The sequence below is a fragment of the Aythya ferina genome (genome assembly GCF_964211825.1).
Source record: "Aythya ferina genome assembly, chromosome: 18".
NCBI lineage: Eukaryota > Metazoa > Chordata > Aves > Anseriformes > Anatidae > Aythya > Aythya ferina.
The window spans coordinates 5,698,177-5,711,879 of NC_140317.1; the positions used below are offsets into that span (position 1 = coordinate 5,698,177).

Sequence of the window (13,703 nt, forward strand, 5' to 3'; positions counted from 1 at the left end):
AAACAAACCTCCAAGCTGCACAAAGTGTTTCCTGTAAATAATACTCATCTGGCATGGACAAGGAGGGGGGAACAAAACCCTTTTGCTGCTAGTTGCAGCTTGCAACAGCCTCTCCAGTTTAGCTCCCATCTGGGAGCCTTGAAGGCAGTGCCATGTTGGAGGGGAAGGAAGGGACAGTTGCATGCTCTGGACAGCAGCTCTGAAACTGCCCTCCCCAGAATGGGAAACTCAGGTCAGAGGTAATGTGTACTGTGCCTCAGACTGCAGTAACACAACGAGCAGTGCTAATGCTAGAGTGATAACTTCAGTGAGCCCCTTCTGCCCAGCTGCTTTCCCAAATGTTGCACCACTGGGCAAAAAAATCCCTTTCCCTTCCTCCTGGTACCATCACACACTGATGTTGTACTTTGTGTGACAGCGAAAACTGCCTTATAGGCACAAAGCCAGGAATCCCTTTTGGGCTGCTGCAGGGACAGACTGGGTGTTCCCAGGCTGCACTGAACCCCCTTCTTAAGTGTCAGATTTTTAAAGGGCACTTCAAGCCATCGTTCATCCCTGTTTTGCTCTCAAATCAGGCTGGGAGCTGCAGAGCTGGGTCTCAGCACTGACAGAGAGCACAAGGCATCGCATCCACGGACAAGGCAGGGCTGGTGAGCATCACCCCTAGGGACAGACAGATCCCACCCTCCCCAGCATGTCCCAGGTTGCTTCGAAAAAGAAAGTGGAGACTGCACAGCTCTCTAATGTGTTAAAGCTTCACAAGCTGCACTTCCATCCATGGCAATACAAAGTCCTGTGCTATTCCACAGACTTTGCCCCGGACGTGTTTCTGGCCTTAAGCTGCAAAAGCCATTACTACTCTGGCACGTGCTAAAAGGAGGCATGTAGGAGGCACGTTAACGTCATGCAGAAAGCTCTGCTCACTATCTGGTATGAGCAGCACCGCTCCCTAGGAGCTTTCCCTGCCTCACAGCAAGCAGTGGCTGGGCAGAGGGGAGCCAACGCTGAGCCTCCACCAGTCTGAGCTGTGGCCAGGCACAACTTCTGCACTGGTCAGCAGCAGGGAAGGGAGCAGGAGCTGCACACAGGCCGAGGGCAAGCCCAGGAGCATGCCAACAGTGATGGAAGTGCAGGAGGAAAGAAAGGAATGTCCTTAGCTCCCCTTTCCTCGTCACTTGTGTACCTGCTTGCCATGGAATTGCTCTGCAGCATTTCCTCACTGCACATGGCACTTCTTGTCCTTGCCCATCCTGAGCAGCACTGAAGATGATGATGGTATTCTGTGAGAACAGCTTCTCACCCCATCAGGCCCTGGACAGCTTTCTTCTTTCTACATATCGCAATTTCTAAATGTGGCTTTCTCAGCAGGCTGGATTCCTCTGCTTCTCTGAACCTTCCTAGCAGTTATTGTGATGTTTCCTACCCAAACAAAGCTCCAGCACTGCCCGTACACGCAGCCAAACCTGGCAGTGGCAGAGCACCCAGCCCAACCTGTCAGGTTGATCCTGCCACCCCAGCTCCGTGTGACACTGCCGTTGGAGAACCATTCTGCTAACATTGCATCAATCATCTCAAGCCATCAGAAACATGACTGCAACACAGGGTGTGTTGACACCTAGAGCAATATATTCTGTCAGCATGTGGGTCCGATATAACAACTGTGCTTTGTATTGAACCTCCTGCGCTTGCCTTTCAATTTCTGCAACAAGCAGAGAGGTGAGTTTTCCAGGAGTGACGCCAGGTGCCATCAACAGCTCTATCTGCTGAGCCACAGAAAGGCACGGAAAGGCCTCAAAGGCTGCTGAGGGTTTGTCCAAGCACCAAGGTGCTTTGCCCCTTGGAGACACCAAGAATTTGTAGGACTCTGGGAAAATTACTAACAAAAGAGGAGGATAGGCACATTAGAGATCTAGTTCTGTAACGCACGCCTTCTCCATTTTAGAAATAATCAAAGTACTCAAAGGTTCTTGGACATTAACTTCATAGTGCAAACCTGCTATTGAGAAATCTAGAGGCACGGGGAGGGAAAGATGTGCATTTTCACCCTATAGCCCTGCAGCACTCAGCCTGTGGTAGCCCTTCTCTCCGGGTGCCCCGAATGCTGCTGTAGCTCATACAACACTGGGGCAGCAGCCAGCAAGGATGTCAGAGGCCACATCCAACCCTCACACAGCAAAGGGAAGTGGCTCAGGCAGGGATGGAGCAGCAACTGGCTTGTTGTGATGGATCAAGTGGTAAAAAAATAAATAAATGAAGGGGGCTGGGGAAAAAAGCCCACCAGGCAGAACGTGTAAACACGACGAGGCACCGAGGCCGTTGTTTACTGGTTGGAAAATGTGAGTGAGGCATGGACTAATCAGAGATGCAGTTCCTAAAACAATAAGTGAGTGTTTGCCATACAGAAACTGGATCGTGCCTGTTTTCTCTTTTGTTTGGGGATTTAAAGCAAGAATAGGGGGCCGTGGACATTTGGTATCAGCCAGCTTTCACACAGATCTGACTTATGGCTTCTTTTAAGTCCATGCAGCTGACCAAGCCAACCTGTAGACCTTTCAGCATCCTGAAAACAAGATACAAAGCCCTTTGTGCACCAGCCTCCTGCTATTCTTGGATTATCAATAAAGTTCATTTTGCAGTCCTTATTTTCCTTCCTGTTACGTCAGTAACACAAGGTATCACAATGCCCACACCAAACCCAGTAATGCACAACTTGTAAAGCCTGAAGTTTTGACCATGATGTCAGGACTGGCACTCCTGGGGAAGTTCACCCCACGGTGGCACTGCCAGTGCCATCATCCCATCCTCTCCCCGCTTTCCTCCTGCCCCTTCAGGTCTCCAGCATTTGAATTGACTTGACAAGTGCTTCAGCTCTGCTGCTGGAGGAAAAGGCAAGAAGCCAGCTTGGGCTTTACTGCTCTGCCCATTTTCTGGGTGCAGGAGATTTTTGTTGCTCCTGCTGTTCTGCAGAAGCCTTCCCAAAGGCTGGTGCGTTTCCCTCACTGCAGGCTATTTGCACAAGCACTACGCAGCTGTGCCAGTGCCAGCCGTACCTGCTCCTTCACCAGTTCCCTGCTGAATAACTGCAAAGTGCTTCGGTCTCAATACACAGAGGCTGACCACTTCCTTGCAACAGATGCACCAGGAATATGCTTCAGTGCATCAGGCAGCTTTGTTTCATCCAGGGATAATAAGTGGAAATGGTGCGAGGGGGCAGTTCGTTCAGCTGACCTGGCAGAGGCGTTGCTTGCACCGAATTCAGGTTTGGAGCAGTAGGTTTGAACAGCCGCGGACTGAGGATGCAGCTTCCTCTGGCTGCTCGCAAATCCCCAGTGCAGTCATTTATTTGTGAGAGCTTGTTGGCCCAGCAACGCAGCTTTGGGAGACTAAGAGCTATCTGGGAGTTTGAGCTCAAGGAAATGGCTTTCTACATATTTCAAAACAAAATATTGGAAGTTTCTGTTAAAAAAATGACAATTTAAATTAAATCAGTGTTTTTGTTGGATCCAAGCTCTATTTTTTTTTTCCCTTGATACTACAGCTTGAACAAGGAACTACGAAATAAAAAATAAAAAAAAATAAAAAATCAGCCTGAACAACCTTGCTCATTTTTCCATGGCTTAGACAAACAAAATGCCACTTGGCTCTGAGGACACTGGGTCTGGCTCAGGAGAGAACAATGGGGCTCTGCAAGCCCCGTGTCATCTCCGCCCCACCTAGCAGCTTTTATCACAGCAAGGTTAAAAGCCACGGGGGGAATTACACCAGGCCTCTCACGTGCAGTGTCAGCCTGGAAAAGATTCCCTCTTGAATTTTCCCATCTCAGCTGTACCGAGGCCCCTCTCAGCAGGCGCCTGCCCAGCCACAACCCCTGATGCTTGCTTTTAGGGGGGGCCAAGCCTACCCACCGCCCTTCACTGTGCTTCGGTGAGCTCCTGCATTTCCTGCCAGATGATCTCTTGCTGCACTGCACATCCCAGGGCCATCCCAGCTGCCGTGCTCTGCAGCGCTCCCGTCACCACCAAGAGCAGCACTTCCCTGGAGGCAGCTGCCCGGTGCTTTGGGGACGTGGCTCTGGCAGCAGGCACCGAGCAGCTGGCATTGGGCTCTTCGAGTTGGAGCTCAAGGTCACCCACATGTCCCTGGAAATGCACCTCAGCTGTTTGCTGTCTTCAGCCACACAGCAAAGCAGATTTATCAGGGCCTCATCTTCAGTCACTTGCCTTCCCTATCCTGTTGTGCGTGTTTTATAGGGAATCTGTTTGTGAGTCATGATGAAGGGGAAAAAAAAATCCCGAATCCTAATGCAACCATCAGGTCAGTTCCCTGTTACTTCTGCATTTTTCCCTATAACCTTAGCTCATATGCAAGCAGTTATTTCTAAATACGTGCCTTACCAATAAAGTAGGACTTGATAATTAACGTAAGGGTGGGTCACATATGACAGTTCTGCAGCTACTGCAATTAGTGCAACCCTTATTTCAGCATATGCCAACTTACAAACCTGAAACTGTAAGCAGTCTTTGGCTAAAACAGTTTGCATCATTCTTGAAAATGCCTATAAAATATTGTGGCATTTACCATGAATCCTGTCTGTTGCTTCTTTGGCAATGCAACTGTGCTTGAGTAATGGAAAATGAGAACCCAAAAACCCTTTAAAAAATAATATTTCAGGACAACTAAAATAACTCAGAAGAAACTCTCCTTTTCTCAAGCATCTGAAATAATAGACATCCCTAAAGCAAACATTTAGGAGTTGGCTTCAGCAGTGGTTATTGCTCATTTTTAACTTGCTGTGTAAAATCCCTTTTTTGCCCTCTTCTTTCCTCTTGCCAGGAAGTTCCAGAAGACAGCTGCGGGCTGAGCTCCAGCGCCTGCAGCTACAGCACAAAGGTCTGAACCTCTCGTTATCAGTAAGAGGTAAAGCATCCGAAGGCGAGCACTATCCCAACCACACCTATATGGCATGTGCTCAAGAGCTGTAGCAGATGGGTAATAATTTCCCCTGAAGGTCTTCAGCAAAGGTAAACCTCGCCTGAGGTGGGGAGCAGCCTGCTAACAGAGCACACCACAAAGTGTTGCTGCGTTAACAGAGGAGGACAGGGCTGGAGCTTCAGCCCCACAAAGTCGTGAAATCTTCTGGTTAGGTTCATTGGAAGCTGGTCCACCACATAAATTCAGAATATATGGAAGAGGCAAGGATGGGATGCTCCCTAACCTCAAAGAGGGGTTGAGGAAGCTGTTTCTTTTGTCCTAATTTTAGGGCAGTTTCTCAACAAAGCAATGAGTTTCCAGGCTGTCAAGGCTGCCAGGACGGTGCTTGAGAAGTGAGGCTTTGCACTGAGAACTTGCTCATCTGTCATCTCCCTGCTTTCTCTATCCGTAGAAAGCCTGGAGGCTCTGCAGCGCTCTGTACCTCTTACTTGTCTCTTGGATTCCAAATGAATTTCCCCAAAGCAAGTCACCGCTGCTGCTCCCCGATTTGTAAAGCCATCAGATTTAGAGGATAAGGAAGGCTGGCTCTGCCCGGCACACAGGTGGCAGCTCTCCAAAGGCCTCCACGGCGCAGTGGGTGATTCACCAAGTGCTTTTCTTCCCCATGAGCCAGGGGAGGTAGGGCCCCAGCTCAGCACAACAGGGATTTTCACGACCAGAAGCAGAGCCTCTGCAACACACACATCAGGGCTGCTTGCAAGAGCTGTCTGTGCTTTGGTGGTGGTCAGCGTGCAATTGTGCTGTTGTTTTAACTGGCTAATGCAATTCTTCCCTTCCTTTAATTTTTTTGTTTGTTTGTTTGTTTTTGTAAATAACTGCCATGTACCAAATCAAAACTCCAGGCAAACAGAGTTTCCAAAATATGATTGCAGTCCCTTTCTGAATTAAAGGTACTGGCCAGATGTCAGTTGATCTTCATTGCAACACCAAACTAACGCTAATTTAGACACTGACCAGAGATACAATCACATCATGGGCTTTGTGGTGCCACAGCTTCACTCCAGCACAATTAGCCCAAAGCAAACAAAACAATTAAGGAATACACAGCTTCATCCCTGAGAAGCCTTAATTTCAGGTCCAAAACTAACAGCTTTTCCTTCAGCCTCCCAGCTACTCCCACACCTGTTCCTGCACTGCTCCTATCTGCTCCAGGGCCCCTTCAGCCACTGTGAGCAGCACCTCAGGAGGCCTGTACAAACAGCAGCTTTCCCTAGGTGCAATTCATCACCATTAACACCAACTTTAATCTATTACAACATATTAATAACCATTCTTAGCCCTTCCCAGGTTCCTGGCACATACGCCCTAAGAAAAATTCCCTGGCAGTCCATTCAGCCACTTGTGTAAGAGAAATATACTACAGGGAAATGCTCCTGACTCTAACAAACAGGCAGCAGCATCACACGGGGGTTTCTGAGCACAATCACCAGCTCCCTCAGCTCCACTGAGTCCCGCGGGCCATTACATGGCTCCGGTGACCGCTGCACCGCGGCTGCCCAGACGCATGACTCAGGACAAAGACCAGCACCATGACACCGTGTTCCCAAAGCAGGCAGGGTGAAGCCAGGGCAGAACAGGGCTTGCAGAGCAGAGTCATGGGCTGGAAGCCGGAGCCAAACAGAAATATGCTGCAGAGCCAAAGTCTGCACCAAGAAGAACTGCCAGAGGGCACCAAGCTGCACGGGGCGAGCCACGGACCTGTCACAGGGCACACGTCCGTGCTGTCATGCACCAGCCACCTCTCAGGGCTGCTGGCAAGACTTCAGAGAAAGCTCCGAGAAAACCTGTCAGCTGTGGCTGCTCGCTCCCAGGTCAGCTGGGGAGGAAGGTGCCTGAGGGAGCCCCAGGAAGCCATAGGCATGGAGCCCTCACCTGGCAGGGCAAGACCACAAAGCTGGGGTGAGGAGGAGGAGGAGGGAGGAAGAATCCCATGGTGTCTGGGGTCCCAGGTCTTCTGCACAGGGCAGCCGGGAGCCCCACCAGCCCTGAGGCTGGTGTCACAAGCAATAGCACTGTCCTGTTTTAATTTCAGGCTGCCACTCGGCACTGGAGTCAGCCTCATATGGCCCAGGTGCTTTCTGAACAACAAGCTCCGTGCCACAACAGCTGAGTTTTGGCTCTCACAAGTTACTTCCCTTGATTTGTTTTGCTTTTTAAGCCTTTTCTACTTGTCAACAAGGTTTGTTTGCACAGAGCAAAACAGCTCCTTTCTCCAGTACAGAGCCGCTTGCAGGGAGAGGGGCTCGTGCAAGCCAGACTTGAGTTTTTAAACTTTCTTCTTTTCCCAGGACAGACCCAAAGGGAGAGAGCCGAGAGGAGAGAGGCGCAGACGGGGCGGCCGCTTGCTCACCTGAATACGCTGATTTCCTCATGCTGTTCCTTCGAGCTGCTCATAGGAAGGGCAGCCAGCGCCGGGACGGCTCCGCCAGCTGTCCCCGGGGCGCTGTGCCACGGGCTCAGTCCTTTTGTTGGCGCAGGCAGGGCCGGGGAGGAGACGCGCACGCCGCCACCGCATCCACGCGCGCGGCTGCAGCCGAGGGGCAGCCCAGCGCTCCCATTAATTAGCGTACACCTTGCCTAATCACGCACTCGGTTATGGGCTGTTCCAACTCTCCTGGCACCGGCAGGGGTAGAGCAGGGCTCAGCCTCCCCGGCGGCTGCACGTTATCGCCCTAGGAAACAAAGGGGATCTGTGGGTTACTGCTGCCGGCAGCCAGCCCTGGAAGACGCGGTGCGGTCGGTCAGCGCGGCAGGGGGAGAAGAAAGGGAATTTCGTGCCTCCAGCCCGGCACACCCCACAGCTTTGACTCGGCCCCCGGCTGCCAAAAGAGCTCAGGTCAGCGCTGTTCTCGAGCCTGGCAGTTCCCAGCTCAAAGTGCACGAGCGGCCGTCGGCGCCCAGCAGCACCAACAGCTCTCCCCTCGCCGAGCCCAGGCGTAAAGGGCTCGTTCAGGGCTGCAGGTCGAGTGAGACGCTTCTGCAGGCTCACACCACGGGGAGAGCTCCCCACGAGTCCCGGATCAAATAACTGGCTTCCCAATGCACGGGGATCTGGCAGCCCCCTCCCTGTTACCCAGCTTTTATTTGGGGAAGGGAGGCTCCAGGTGGAATTCCTCCTGTGCCTCAGCACACGGGGCTGTGGGGAGAGCAGGCGTGCTCTGGATCAGTCCCTGGCAAAACACCTGTTGGACAATTAGTGACACAAACGCAGTAAAGCTGGGGGCCTTATTAACACAGACGGGAAGGAGCAGCAAATTAAGGCTAGCGATGACTAAAGGCACACTGAGGTGCAGGAAGAGGGACGGAGCTGATCACAGCAGAGATTTCCCCTGCCTGGGAGACTGGGAGATGAGTCACCCACAGAGGTGCGGAGCCTGAGTCCCAGCCATGAGACACTTCCACCAGCTTAAAGGCAGGGGTTGCTACGAAGGGGTTTTTGGTTTGCTCCCTCTTGTTTTCTCTTTGTAGTTTTGGACTTCTCCATAGTAGAACTCTTCTTCACCCCATCCCTAATGCTGGCATCTGCCAGGGACAGAAACGGTGGATGGTTTGCAAGGTTACAGTGCCATCTGTATTTGATACCATTTCTCAGCCACAGATTATCACCTCTATAATAGATAAGAAAACAAAACAAAACAAAAAAAAAGAACTGTCTGAACCTCTCTTGATCATTTAAAACACGATTTGAAGACCATCTGAAATTTCTGGGGCAGCCAGTGCTGAGCACTCAGGCTTTGCACTGAAACAACTTGGGAGACCCTACTTGTTCCTGGGGTGCCAGCAGCAACCCTATTGCTGCTGCAAGGCCATGTTGAGTTAACGCAACACTGCGGTCCTAGCAGGGAGGTTTTCATAGAGTTCTGTCATCATAAAAACTTTTGAACCACCAAAGCCCTTGTTACTTAAGTAAACATATCTCTAAGCCCATAGTAACAAGATATTACCCTTTCCACAAGTTCTTTTGTAACCATTAGTCACGATCCATGGAGGAGAAACAATAGCACAATGGCTTGCCCCACCTTGCACACCAAGCAAGGGCAAAGTCAGGGGCAGAACCCACTCCTGAGCACAGCTCTGCTCCTGCCTGCATCTCTCCCATGGGCATGGCAACTTTTCATACCCTGTGCTCATGGGGATACATTTTACAGAATGTCAAAAGAATTTTCATCTCTTCTTGCACACGGGTGTATGTGCACGTGTGCCCGTGTGCCTGGTTAAGTGTGATTGCACATGCAGGGGTGCACTGAAGCATACGGTTACACGTGCGTGTGATTTTGTGCAACGTGTGCCTGTGCCTCTGCGGGGCTGCTGGTGACCAGCATGTCGAGCCACGGCTGGGGTACAGCCGTCTGATCGGCTTGGCTGCACAAATACAAACAGCAAATTGTGCAGCAGGCTTTCCACCGCGGGGCCAAACAAACACGATGAGACAGAAAATGGCCGAAGGGATTTCTCTGATATATCGGCTGACAAAGGATCCTTTTATTTGGCTGCCCAGGCCTCAGAATTACCAAGAGAGTCAGCACTTCGGCTCAGAAGGGCAGGTTAATGTTTAATACAATACAGAGCCCACAGGCTTCAAATAGGTAAGTCATTTATAGCTTTTTTTTTTTTTTTTTTCTTTTCTCCAGTTTCGTAAGATCAGCAAGGGAATTTATTGCTCCTGAAAGCAAGGGGTTCAGGCTGCAGGCTCAGCCCAGCTGCAGCAGAGGCAGACACCACCGAGCCCGCTGCACCTAACCCTGACCCTGCTCCTGCAGGAACCCCCCCTGCAGAACCCATCCTGCTCCAGCATGGCACTGCTAGAAGTGCAGAGCTGGCAGCAGCTGCTGGAGGCTGCACCAACCTCACTCATCTCTGCCTGGCCATGCCCAACTCCGTGCACATGGCATTAATTTCCATGAGGCACAAGCACAGGAGGGCTCACCTGAGCACTGCCTGCACCTCCTGCTGCTGAGCCCAGCCCAGCTCTGATGCCCTCCACTGCTGCTAACCCATGGCTTAGTGTGCAACACCCACATTGTAGCTCTGTGATAGGCACGAGAAGCATTTTCTGTGAGCAGTATGTGCTGTCTCCCCCAGTAGCATCCTCCAGACAAGCACGTTCCCCAGCACGTGGGGGTCCTGCACTGAGATATGCAATCTCCCAAGCTAAACATCGTGCAGTGATCAGAGGAGCGAGAGACAAGCACTGCCTGCTACGTGTGGTGGGCTGGGGCAGGGAGCCAGAGGCTCAGGGAAGGGTCAAGGTGAGGGAGAAACTGGGGGAGGCGACAGCACCAAGTAATGCATGGAGCAGTGAGGAGGGGAGAGCAGAAAGGAGGAAGGGGAGAGGATCTGGGGGAAAAAAAATAAAATACAATCTCATGGACTGGAATAAAGCTAGACAGTTTGGTATGCTGAGCTGCATGAATGCATCTCTCCAACTGACTCATTCAACCTCTCTGACCAAGTTTCTCAGCTTGCAAAAGGGAAGTTGAGTTTTCCCAGGGCGGGGGGAGGCTGAGCATTACTCAGTGCTGCCCTGCGGCTTGCAGGCTTTGCCTGGTAGGCAGAAGTCACTGTTACAGCAAGGAGCAGAGCTCCCTGGGTGACTAGCAAGGAGGAGAAGCCAGAATTTATGCTGCAAAGACCCACTGGTGAGCACAGGGCAGGCCTCAGCCTCCTCTTTGGGGAACAGTATCTCTGAGTGATTTAGAAGTGGAAACTCAGGTGTCCGGGCTGTAAGCCACCCACATCTTCTCCAGCTCTGTTTGTTTTACATATGATCCTCAGAGCAACATTCCCCTGACCAACTGCTCTTTCGTGGCTGCAAGAGAGGATGCAAAAATTTTCCAGCCCTGCTCTCTGCCAACAACCCAGCCTCCCCAGCACAGGCAGGCAGCTGCCAAACCAAGCCTTGTCAGTGCTGCTCACCTAAAAGCCCTATGAAACTCAGCTCAGACAGCCTTCAGAGTGGAGAGAAAGAAAACAAGAGGGGAAGGAGACCACACAGATGAGATCTTGGAGCTTCCAGCAGAAAGAGGCAGGCAAGAGAGGCTGCTTTGGGTGCTGCATGAGCAGCAGGGCCTGACTCACACCATGTACTTTGCAAAGTCCAGCAGCCCAGATGCACCAAATCAGAAAAAAAAAAAAAAAAAAAAAAGCCAGGCAGCTGACTGCTGCCCTTCTGGGCAGCCAGAAGAGCCCTGTGCCAGGGGGCTGGCCACTGGAGCAGTGCTGGAGGCTTTGCACAGTCCCTGCTCTGCACAACCTGCAGCCCAGGACAGCACGATGCTTCTGAGAAGGGACGAGAGTCAAGCAACCAGTGCCAGTCAGTTGCAGCACTGGCAGGATCTGCCCTTCTTTCCGCCACTGCCTCGAGGAAATTGAAATATTGTGGCATCTCTGATTGCTCTTCCTCTTCCCCACAGCCCTAAAGGAGTATTCGCTCATACAAAGTGCTGGTTGTGTGGCAGTTACTTAATCCTTACAATGCCTTGGTTATTTAAGTTCATCATTATCCTCATTTACTTCAAAAAAAACTGAAAACACAGATTTTTATTTCTAATGGCTCTGGAAAAAAAAAAAAAAAAAAAAAAAGTTGTCAAATCAGGAATTACAGCTCTGGGCTAGCTTGTTACTACCTAGCTTTGCAGCTGTAGGAATATTGGGACTGTCAGCTCCGAGCTGGTCTCTTACAAAAACATACCTTCCCAGATCCTCAAGGAGATAGGAATCAGCTGCATAATCAGTTTCTGATAGCATTCCTGGAAAATACGGGCTTTGCAGAGCACAGCATGCAGAGGTCTCAGGGACTGACTAGCAGTGACCTGGAACTGCCTCACCTGCTTGCCCCACACCGGGGGTAACTCAGAGACTTCCCAGCCAAGGAGCTTCCGAGCCCCAAGCAGGGGCACACACAAATCCTGTGCCTGCCCCATTCAGAAGCCAATTCTCAAGGCTGCAACAAGGAAATAAAGAGATTTATGAAGAGCATTTGGGGTGACTTGCTATTCAGGAGCAACAGCACCACAGAGAGGGGGCAGTCGTGTCTGAGAGAAGCTCAGGTCCACAAGTACCCAGAATCTCCTACTTAAAGTTATGGCTGAGGTTTCAGCTAAGCCCATGTAACTGAAGAAATGAACAAGGCACAATTACCCATCCCCAGTGACACCTGGTACAGCGTGATCACCAGTGGCTCCATGTGCATCCAAACACAAATACAAGCCAGAAAACTAAATGACAGCAGAACCATACGCCATCACCAAGGGCCAGAGCTAAGATGCTGCCATGTTCCAGTTCTGAGCCGCTTTCTTCTCAGCACCAACCAGGATCTCACATAGCTTTTTGCCTGCTCCACAGCAGGACACAGATGTTCAGCCTCTAAACATCATCTCACAGTGCTCAGATACAGGAGGCAAGGCAGCTGTGTTGATCTAAAGCCTCACACATGAGCTCTCTGCTATTTCCAGGGGCTGATTCACTTGGTTGGGACACAGCACAGCTAACAACAGCCAGACTCTCTGTGGTTTTAAGTGCATATGGTTAAGAGGTAAATAATTCAGCAGTGTGTTTCCCAACTCCTCTGCCTGTGATTCCATCTGACAAGGCAGCACCGAGACCCGCAGCGTTACAGTGTAGGCATATATGGTCTGATGGCCACGCTGTTCTCATCTTTGGGCTGATGGTTATGGCGAGGAAGCAAATAACTTAATGAAGCAATTACTCATATCAAATCAGCAGGTTTTGTTCTTTTCTCCCGCCTTAATTATGAGGAACCAGGAAGAATGTCCAATTACTCAAGGCAGAATTTCATTACCAAGTAAGATAACATCTGCTCAGCCACGAGGTACATCAGATGGACATTTTCATAGAACAGCCTCTCCCATGGGTAGGGAAGGGGATACTTCAGGCTGACATGAAAGCTGAAGGATATATTAACAGACAAAATAAGGCAGAAGTCAATGCCTATATAGTAGAACAAAGTCACTGGTAGCCTAATGAGAGGTCATAAGAGTTTTCCCATCCTTAATAGCATCCACCTCTGAAAATAAAACTCCTGGAAGTGCTTCCTGAGCTGACCTACAGGAATATCCCTCTTAATAACCACTGAAATCCCTCAGCTGCTTTCAGAAATGCCAGCTGAGCACTTCTGAAACAAGCTGCAAGTTTGAAAAACAAAAACAGGTCAAAGTCAAACTCTCAAACCCCTCAAAGCTTAATCCATTTTCCACAAATGTACAACCCAGTTTTATGGGTTTTATGGCCCAAGTTCTCGCTGAAACTACAGGAACAAAGCAGGAACCATAGCTTTGCATCAACCATGTTCATGAGAGATCTGGATCTTGCCACCAAGTGAGAGTATCACTGATTTTTATCAAAGCATCACACATGAACCAGGGCAGGGGCTCACCCCACTGCCTGCACTTGGTCAGGGTGGATTATCTGGTATGTTTTCACAAGTTCGTTTTACTCAAGTGAGCCTACATCCCTGGGGAGGGAGAACAGGAGTACTAGGGTTTTGCATAGTGAGGTTTGCTGGACCTGCTGTGCAGAAGTAAGCATGGGACAAATCTGCTGCAGGGCAGAGACCACACATTGCCTACTCCAACCTGTTCTCGGAGCAGCAGCCAACCTGGTGCAACCCAAGCGTGTGCCAAGCTTAAGCCAGGCCCAACCACTTCACTGTTGTTGTAACTGCTTATGTTTAGAGATATCCACGGGTATTT

The 13,703-nt window shown here is 50.5% G+C and overlaps 1 protein-coding gene across 3 annotated transcripts in view; it reads right to left on the reverse strand.

Moving 5' to 3' along the window:
- Positions 1–13,703, reverse strand: part of SEPTIN9 (septin 9) — a 139,164-nt gene that overhangs the window by 111,083 nt on the left and 14,378 nt on the right. Inside the window, exon 2 of one of the 3 annotated variants that reach the window (XM_084492535.1) lies at positions 7,343–7,664. In XM_084492535.1, the coding sequence (XP_084348661.1) occupies positions 7,343–7,364 (22 nt within the window). In that variant the 5' untranslated portion in view covers positions 7,365–7,664. Of the gene's footprint in view, positions 1–7,342; positions 7,734–13,703 lie in introns of those variants that run through there. The other 2 variants (XM_084492534.1, XM_084492537.1) reach the window with 2 other exon arrangements.